Raw genomic sequence first — 9,955 nt, forward strand, 5'->3', positions numbered from 1 at the left:
TTCTATGTCCATTATAAAGTTTTAACCATTTGAAATACTTATTGTCCATTCATAATCAATAATCAAAAGCCCCTGACAACAAGTATTCTTATAACCCTGCCAATGTATTAACTTGTGTATGTTGCTTCTGTTTATACAATTGAGGCATTTGTACCTGGTCATCTGCCCTTTGGAACTCCCTGCCTCATATTTAGGGCAGGTGGCTCACCAGCTCTGGAGATCCTTCTTTTCAGCACCTGCGCCAAAGATTCCCCTTCGGAGAAGCCTAACCCTGAGATTAATTTTAATTCCTTTTGAGGCCTTTTAACTTTCATAGGGATGGGTTTTCCTCCTTTTCCCCATATTACCTCCTTGCGAATCGCTTTTGACAATCCAGCAGGCTACAAATCTCAGGAAATTAAGTAATGAATCCCTCCAAATGACTATTTTTGTAATTTCTTTATTTGGTTCCTAAAAGGCATAAGCCACTTGATGGAAAACAAACCCTTGAAACCTCAGGGGAGTTGACTAGATGCAAGACTATAAAACCGAGAGTGTCTAGTCCCAATCGGGTTTCCATGTGCATCTTCACCCGCTGCTCTGCTTGGCTGCCAGCCGCTTGTCTCGCTCCTCAGCAATGGTGAGGCGGATGCCCTTCCCACGAGGCAGAGAGATCCACGGCTTGTTCCCCTGGATTTATTACAAAAGCAAAATATAAACCACAAAAGATCTCATCAAAATTTCTTCACATAACAATAACTTTAAAAAAAAAACATTCCATGGTAACCTCTGCAACCTCCCAAAATTTCAAAGCTTTCTATCTACGAGATCCACCAGAAATATTCAAGGAAGTCAGCACCCTCAATCCATCCACACAGTGTCGCACAACTAATGTCTTGTTTGCAATAATATAAAACTAGGACACGAGGGGCTGAAATGGAGGTTGGGCAAGGAACTTCTGCAAAGAGGGAAATAGGCAAGGGGGTCAGATTTTTTGTTTATGACATAAAATAGGTTTTCTTCCTGCCTTGCATGGGATCAGACTGGACGACTGGTGGGGTTCCTGTCTAGGAAGCCCTCAATCGACATGGATCTCACATTCTGGAGATGATGCCATAAACTCCTATTCTTCCTTATAATCGATAAGCGCAAACTGTTTAATTATTATTTGCTGGTGTTTAATTTCACATCTTTCCTATCAGATTTGAATGGATTATTGCTTTAGTAAAAAAAAAAAAAATATATAGGAGCAAGCCGCAAGGCATAGAATACCACCCAACGTTCAAAACCATGGAAAAGGTTCCCCATTTAGGCATTCCTACATGGTGGTATTCTATGCATCTTGGGGGGCGAAAAGGTCTTAATAAATTCCAGGAAAATTTGAAATAATATTAAATAAAAAGCACCCACCTTGCCAATGACAAAGATGTTGGAGAGCCTGGTGGCAAAGCTGTTGCCGTTGGTGTCCTTGACGTGGACCACGTCAAAGGAGCCAGGGTGCCTCTCGCGGTTGGTGATCACCCCGATGCGCCCCAAGTTGGCGCCCCCCGTCACCATGCAGAGGTTGCCTGTTGGGGAGAAGAGGGAGGGAAAGGGTCAGAAGGTGGAATTGGGACTGGGCAGGGGGGACAGAAATATATATATATGCTTCCAAAAATGGGGGTGCTCCGGAAGGGAGCTTCCAGGGCCAGAGGAAGTCTCCCCATCTCCCCCCATTGGGGAAGGATTCTGGCGCTCCTGACACGCTCAGAGGAACCGTCACCTGTGTCAAACTTGATGAAGTCGGTGATCTTGCCAGTCTGCAGGTCGACCTGGACAGTGTCGTTGACCTTGACCAGGGGGTCTGGGTAGCGGATGGTGCGGGCGTCGTGAGTCACCAGGCGGGGGGTGCCCTTGGTGCCCACCAGGATGCGGCGCACCTTGCACAGCTTGTACTGCCAAAAGGAATGGAGAAATCAGTCATTTTGTCAATATTAAGAGAATGCCAGCAAGGTCAAGTATTTCTGTAAAAAAGGGATTTGAACCCAGTCTAACTCACGAGGGATTTAAATCGTGACTTAAATCACGAAACCACTCCGAGCATTTATCGTTCCTTCCTCTGGTTGTCCATCTTAAGATGCCAGCAAGGCTGAGTCTTTTGGTAAGAAAAGGATTCAAATCAATTCTCACCTTGGCCTCCTCAGGGCTGATGCGGTGCACGGCAAAGCGCCCCTTGGTGTCGTACACCAGGCGGAAGTGCTCGCCAGTCTTCTCGATGCTGATGACGTCTGCAGGGAGAAAGGGCGGGAGTTACGACGGGATGCCAATGTGGTGCAACCGCTGCATAAACCCGTTTTCCGCTGTGCAGAATGCCCCACCGCTGGAAATCTGGCATTTCAAACCCCGCTGCTAGAAATCTAGGGCCTTACCCATGAAGCCCGCCGGGTAGGTGACGTCGGTGCGAACCTTGCCGTCAATCTTGACAAAGCGCTGCATGCAGATCTTCTTGACCTCGTCACCTGTCAGGGCGTATTTGAGTCGGTTGCGGAGGAAAATCACAAGCGGGAGGCACTCACGCAACTTGTGGGGTCCCGTTGACGGGCGTGGTGCCTAGAACCCCAAAAGAGAAAGGGAAGGTTACAGGGCGGCATGCATTTTCTCAGATATTTTACATCCCTTTGTTGTTTTGTCACAATGTTCAACAGACTCCCCAACTTATCCTTCCTCAAGATCCTTTATTTTCTACTTTTCCGTTACTTTGAAGTATAATGTTGTGTTAGTTTCTCTGTTACTGGCTATCAGTTCTTGTTGTTATGCACTGTGTTTAATTTTGCATTTTTCTGCTATAAACTATCCAGGGATGAACGGTGGGATTTAATAAGAAACCACAAGGAATTTATAGATTAGAAATTCAATAAACCATCATAAGGAATTTATAGATTTAATACAGATTTAATAAACCACCATATGTAAATAAGGAAACAAAACTAAGGGTAAGGCATTTAATGAAGAAGCCCAGGTGCAAACTAATGCCTGAAGTGCAAGGCTCCCCTTTTAAAAAGGGTTGTAAAAATTAATATAAATATGCTTTTTCCTATCTCCTTTTATACAAAGTTGGAAAAAAGATACTTGCAAAGACTCCCGTCAGCTTGTCCAGCATCCAGTGCTTGGGGGCTGCCACCCGTTTCAGGTGCTTCTTGGGTCCTCGAGCCTGGGGGGGGGGGGGGAAGCAGGCAAAGGGCGTGGGTTCGAATTTGCCCGGATGTTTAAGCGGATCATTCTCGCAAGGCGGCGGGCTCGACTAGATGACCCTCGGACCCCTTCCAGCCGCCCCTGTTCCATGAACCCACACCCAGCTCTTCAGTTATTCCCGTATTAATTGATTCCCATTTAGTTTCTAGGCGAGCATCCTTGGGCTCCCTTCTCCGTTTGGGCAACCCCCCCAGCAGGATCCAGCCCCGCTGCTGCGCCCTAGTTCAGTGGCAGGCAGTTCCCCCGGCCCCTTCCCAAGCCATCGCTTTAGAGAGCATGTCTGACCGGCGGCCTTTTCCCTGCGGCCCGCACTGCGCATGCTGGCGCCCCCCCCCCCCAAGACCGAGCGAGCCCCGCCGCGGCGCCTCCGCGCCCCATTTCCCCGCCCCACGGAAGAGCGGCGTCTCCCGCGCCCCCGGCCCCGAAAGCGCCGCGCTCGGCGGAGCCGCCGCCGCGGATGGCTACGGATCGCTCCACCGACCCAAAGCCCGAGCACTCACCATGGCTGCGGGTTCTCGACGCAAAAGGAGAGCACTTCCGCCGCCCGGGGGTTATATATCCGGGTCAGGCAGGGAGGGGCGACGAAGCTCTGGCGGATGGAAGCGGCGTTGTGCCGCGCGGGGGCTTCGCAGCCAATGAAATGGGGACTTGGGAGCCCGAGAGGCTGTTAGGGAAATTTGTAGTATGTTACCGTATATTTTATCGTTTTGTTTAAATATCCTGTTGGTGGCTGGGAAATAGTAATAAATTATTATTATCATTGAACGTTAAATTATTATTATTTTAATAAATCACATCCACCCAAGTGGGACATGGCCTCTTCCCCCCTAAGCCTTAACAGTATAGTATTTTTATTTATTTGAATTGGGGCGGGGAAGCTCCCCTTGGCTACAGCAACTCCAGAGTGACTGGCAGTGAGTTCAGATCTCCATTGCTTTCCCCCTCAGGCCGCCTTTAATGTATTGGAAACTGTATCTGAACAATGTATTGTTCAGATGAACCACTGCTGTAAGCAGTGTTTTTGTAACCAGGTAATTCCCAATTCCTTGACTTATTATTAAATGCAATCACCTTGTGGTTCATTCGCATATTCCTGCCTTGCAGCGGATTGGACTGGAAGACCCTTGGGGTCCCTTCCAGCTATATGCACCATTATATGATTCTTGGGAAAGTGCTTCAGAAAGAATAAACCAGGGAAAAAACACATTTCTTCCAGTTAGTCGTATGATGGCTCATAGGGAAGGGAGGCTTATTTCCCACTTTATTATTTCTTCCACTGCAATCTGTGCTTGACATATTATATATCTGCTTTTACGTAGACCCCCTCTTTCCCTTCTTGGGAAAATAATCGATCCTACTGATATTTCTTAGGTCTGTATGGGCTCTGCTGAATTCCTGCTCTGAAGAGGAGGAGGAAGCTTTGCCTGACGAAGGGAGAAGAGGAGGTTGAGGAAAAGTCAGCTGCAGGCATGAAGGTAAAAGGGGAAAAAATAGAAATACAAATTAACATATAACACTTAAGAACATTTTTAAACAACCCCACTCCTGATATATCACACCCACCCAAGTGGGGCTTGACCTCATCCCCCCTAACCAGCACAGTACAGTACAGTAAAAATACAGTAAAGTATTATTATTTATTTGATTGGGGTAGGGCAGCACCTCCTGGCTTCACCCATGTTGGTGTGGTTTGTCTCCTTCCTCTTGTTCTTGTTAGGCTATCTAAAGGTGACCAAGGAATGTGTTGAAAACTTAATTTCTTCAAATGAACCATTGCTTTAACCAGGTATTACTCAAGGCACTGATTCTTTCACCTATCGATTTATCCACATAATCCAAGCGGAGATTAATTAGCATCCAAAAGTGGTACACTTGCACATTACATCTTTAGATAAATGTTTTGGAAAAGGCATAAATTTAAAAAGATAATTAATTTGCAAGCAAATACTTGAATGCCCAGTGAATTAGATAGGCAGTGAGCTGGCTGATTTGTCTAATGGAGCATCCAAAACCCAGTTTGGGTCTATAAGACCCAGTTTGCCCCCTCCCCCCAGCCTTAATGGCAACCCTCCATTGCTTTCTGTTTGATTTTTTTAACAGATACTCTGAATTGAACACCACAAGAATAAATGGGGATCAGCCCCTGCTGTAGTGACCAGCACTAAAAGCAATTTGAGTAATTCAGATCAATAAAGTAGGAATAATTAATATTTACAAACCAGCAACTTCACACCAGTTTTGGACACTTGCAGCAGCTTGCAATGTTAAGAGAGGTGCTCTAAAGGAAAGCACTTTCTACATTTATGAGCCTTCAGAGTAGGCTCATGGTTTTTTCCTTTGCCTGGAGGTATAAATGTTGTTAGCATATGTGCAAACACCCCAAGAACTTCAGGCCTGCTCCTGACTGTCGAAATGCTCTTGGAGAGGCTGTAAGCAGCACTTCCTCTGCTCTCAGTCAGCAAAAGGGGATGGCAAGATATGCTTCATGGCGTAACTTAACTTGCAGCTGCAGGAGAAGTGTGGATCCCTCAGCCATACACAAATCCCTGCCTTGTAGCAGGTTGGACTGGATGACCCTTGGGGTCCCTTCCCGATATATACTCACCCACTCAACCACCATCATATGATTCTTTGGAAAGTGCTTCAGAAAGAATAAAGAGAAATAGCATTCCTTTAAGTTAGTTGTAGTTGTCGGTATGCAGAAGGTCACAAGGCCAGCTGGCTAGCCCCAGCTGGATCATGTTCTTCCAGCCGTCCCGCTGCGAAGACCCATCTGCCTCTGCTCCGACATAAATCAGCGACCCAGGCTTCAAAGCCAGGGCACACTATATCAGCCAAGCGAATTGCGTACACAGAATAGGCGTGAGGCTTGTGGAAGCATACTACAACTATGGATTTATTGATCATAAATCAAGACAAAGAAACATGTCATCTCTCTCTTTGTCTGCTCAGAGAGACAGAGAGAAGCAAAAGCTATACAGTGGTACGTAGGGTTATAGACGCTTCAGGTTACAGACTCCACTAACTCAGAAATAGTACCTCGGGTTAAGAACTTTGCTTCAGGATGAGAACAGAAATCGCTCGGCGGCAGCCAAGGGCCCCATTAGCTAAAGTGGTACCTCAGGTTAAGAACAGTTTCAGGTTAAGAACGGACCTCCAGAACGAATTAAGTTCTTAACATCTGAAGGCAGCCCTGTTTAGGGTAGCTTTTAATGTTTACTAGGTTATTGTATTTTAGTGTTTTGTTGGAAGCCGCCCAGAGTGGCTGGGGAAACCCAGCCAGATGGGCAGGGTATAAATAATAAATAATAATAATAATAATAATAAACCTGAGGTACCACTGTATACACAACGGAAGTTCCCAGCAAGCTGTGCTGGTATGTAAACAGATATGTGACTTGCAACAGTTCCATGTCTGCAACTAAAGGTGGAATGGAATTTTCCAACAGTAGATAGCCTCACTTCCTGTGAGCTACCTTATTATTCCTTACACATTAATTTGAGCTTGGGAGTTCCTATGCCTGTTTTTACACAGACCCCCTCTTTCAGTTCTGAAAAAAATCTGCCCCAGTGATATTTCTCAGGTCTCTATGGGCTCTGCTGAATTCCTGATCCAAAAAAAGGGGAAGGAGAAGGGGAGGCCTCGCCTGACGGAGGGATTGAGAAGAGGGTTGAGAGAGAGAAAGGGGATCTTTTGAGACAAGATGCCAGTGCCTCAAACAACTCCTTTAAGTTGCTTTTCCAAACATCTGATTTGCCCATCAGCGTGGCAGCCAAAGAAAAGAAAATGTGGCAGAGGCAACTCCCAGACATCTCCATGCAGTTGCAAAAGGTGGGTTGCCTGTATGGGCTCTGCTTTATTCCTTAATGTCGAATGCTACATCTGCCTAAGTCCACTTCCATCCACTGGAAAAGCTTCTTAGCAGCAAGGAGTAAAGGGAACGGTGGGAAATACCTATCTATCTCTCTAAATCGGTAAGACCGCACAGTCCCTACACTTCCACAAGGCCTGGTCCTTTCCAGAGGTGCAGCCTGCCTTCTCCAAAGGTGGATTTCAGCTCAAACAGCTGGTCGAAAAGTCTCTTTTCCTATCCTCACACCAGTAACCCTGGCAACCACCCAGATAACAGTCTCTATTCCTCGATGGTCAGGGAGATTGCATTTTCCCACAGTCTCTCAAAAAATTGAAATCTTAGCATTTAGTAATGTCTAAATAAAGTTTGGGGGGTGTCACCCCTTAAAAATCAACTGTGCAATTTGCCCCACAGCAGCCCCACAGCTGCTCCAATGCCACAAGACTAAGTGGGCTGAGCCCCTGCAACAGGGGCCAAAACCAAAAGCTGATTGAATCATTTACATTTACAAATACTGGCATATATGTATGCGTTTTGGAAATTAGCAGCTGTTTGTAATGTTAAGAGAGGTGTTCTAAAGAAAAACACTTTATACACTCATGAGCATTCCCTTAGAGTAGGCTCATGGTTTTTTCCTTTTGTGGAGGTATAAATGTTCTTAGCCCCTTCATGGATCACTGCCTATGCCATGGCATAGAGAAGCTATGAACTATGCCGAGCAGGGCACACAAGATGAACAGGTCATAGTGGAGTGTTTTGACCAAACGTGATCCACCTGGAGGAGGAACCGGCAAGCCACTCCAGTATCCCTGCCAAGAAAACTCCATGCACACAGACAACAGGCATATAAAAGTTATGACGCTGGAAGATGAGCCCCTCAGGTCGGAAGGCATCCAACATGCTACTGGGGAAGAGCGGAGGATGAGTACAAGTAGATCCAGAGCTGATGAAGCGGCTGGGCCAAAGCCGAAAGGACGCTCAGTTGCGGATATGCCTGGAAGCGAAAGGAAAGTCCAATGCTGTAAAGAAAAATATTGCATAGTGTCAAAGCTGCCTCTAGGTCCCAGCTCACAGAGGACCAACGCTAGGCTGTAGTTATGTACAAAAGTCTTTATTGAGGTTCAGTTTCCATTTTAAAGCCGCAGCGCGCAGCTCTACGTCTCAACCCTAGACCGGCGAAGTCCCGTCTGAGTCTCCGCCCCTTCCACACCAGTTTAAGACTCTCGCTTTGCTCCACCTCTTCCTAAGTTCCTTTCTCCTCTGGGCCCTCCTGCCCGCTAGGGTTTCATCCTTTCTGGACTCCTCTGACGCTGACCCTGATGATTCTTCCCCCTCCTTCCGGCGGGCTTTAGGACCTGGTTCCCTATCCGGGCTACCTTCTGTGCCGCTCGCCTGTACATTTGAACTTGGCGCGCGCGCCCAGCCTGCAACTTTCCTCTTGACCGTTCCCTCGCTCTCCGATGGAGGCGTGGCCACCCCTGACTCATCTTCTCTCGCTGGTGGTGAATATGTGGGCTCTGATACCTGGGACTCCCCCCCCCACTACGCTCTGGTGGGGAAGCTGGTCCTGATTTCCAACTGCTGCTCTGGGAGTCCCCGCTGGCCCCTTGTTTCTGGGGTGTCCCCCTTGGGTCCCCCCTTGCCCGGCCCATCGGCGCTCCCTTCTGTGAGTCTTCCGATTCGCTGGAGAGGCTCACGGAATCTATCGGGCTGCTGTCATCCTCTCCTACGCTGCCCTCGGATTGCTCCCCCTCGCTCTCCATCTCCTCTCCTCCCTGCGCTCCCGCTGAGTCCCTGACATCCCCCCCCTCGAAGCCCCCCCTTCCCCCCTCCCTCTCTTCTGGCGTGGGTTCCGGGTGCTCCAATGCTGTGGGGGTGCATGCCGGATACAGTTCTTCCCCCCTGGCATGCTGCCAGTCCGTGACGGGTACATCGACGTCGATCTCCTCCGCTTCCATCTCTTTGCTGGTGTGCTCGAACCCAGGGTCCTCCCCCAACCCGTCCATGCCCTCCTGTCCCCCCATTTCCTTTGGGGAGTCTGCGTGCCAGGGCCTTCTTAGCAGTCTCCTGCGCCACTCCTCCTCGGGTTGAGTGTCCCACCAATAAGAGCGTTCCGTACCCAAGTCTGAGATCGACCCCTCCGGCGAGGTAGTCTCTGGAGCCGTCTCCTCAGCCGAGGAGAACCCCTGAAACGTACTGGCTGAGAGTGTGGGGGTGAAAAGATATTCGTCAAAATAATCCTCCCTCATAGTCAACAAAAGAATGGCGAAAGCTGTACTGGGATGCAATCTCAAAAATGATAGAATGATCTCGATACGAATCCAAGGCAGACCTTTTAATGTAACAGTAATCCAAGTTTATGCACCAATTACTGGTGCTGAAGAAACTGAAATTGACCAATTCTATGAAGACTTACAACACCTTATAGAAGAGACACCAAAGAAGGATGTTCTTCTCATTATAGGGGATTGGAATGCTAAAGTAGGGAATCAAGAGATAAAAGGATCAACTGGCAAGTTTGGCCTTGGAGATCAAAACGAAGCAGGGCAAAGACTAATAGAGTTCTGTCAAGAGCTGGTCATCACAAACACGCTTTTCCAACAACACAAGAGACGACTCTACACATGGACATCACCAGATGGGCAGCATCGAAATCAGATTGATTATATTCTCTGCAGCCAAACATGGAGAAGCTATATACAGTCAGCAAAAACAAGACCTGGAGCTGACTGTGTCTCAGATCATCAGCTTCTTATAGCAAAATTCAAGCTTAAACTGAAGAAAGTAGGAAAAACCACTGGGCCGGTAAGATATAATCTAAACCAAATCCCTTATGAATACACAGTGGAAGTGAGGAACAGGTTTAAGGATTTAGATTTGCTGGACAGAGT

The 9,955-nt window shown here is 47.5% G+C and overlaps 1 protein-coding gene and 1 long non-coding RNA gene across 2 annotated transcripts; one reads left to right on the plus strand and one right to left on the minus strand.

The window, feature by feature from the left end:
* Positions 1–423: 423 nt before the first annotated feature.
* On the minus strand, positions 424–3,761 carry LOC307226151 (small ribosomal subunit protein eS4). The gene is made up of 7 exons (XM_079994622.1): positions 3,711–3,761; positions 3,092–3,169; positions 2,388–2,568; positions 2,149–2,246; positions 1,742–1,913; positions 1,390–1,547; positions 424–669 (listed from the first exon to the last, which is right to left on the minus strand). The coding sequence occupies exons 1-7, from the start codon at positions 3,711–3,713 to the stop codon at positions 568–570; spliced, it is 792 nt and encodes a 263-aa protein (XP_079850748.1). The 5' UTR covers positions 3,714–3,761; the 3' UTR covers positions 424–567.
* Positions 3,762–3,870: 109 nt separating this feature from the next.
* LOC307226152 lies at positions 3,871–7,511 on the plus strand. The gene is made up of 3 exons (XR_013843344.1): positions 3,871–4,241; positions 4,582–4,685; positions 6,976–7,511. It is a non-coding gene; the product is annotated as an uncharacterized lncRNA (long non-coding RNA).
* Positions 7,512–9,955: the final 2,444 nt, after the last annotated feature.

Source organism: Podarcis cretensis, assembly GCF_951804945.1.
Source record: "Podarcis cretensis genome assembly, chromosome: 11".
In the NCBI taxonomy this organism is placed as follows: domain Eukaryota; kingdom Metazoa; phylum Chordata; class Lepidosauria; order Squamata; family Lacertidae; genus Podarcis; species Podarcis cretensis.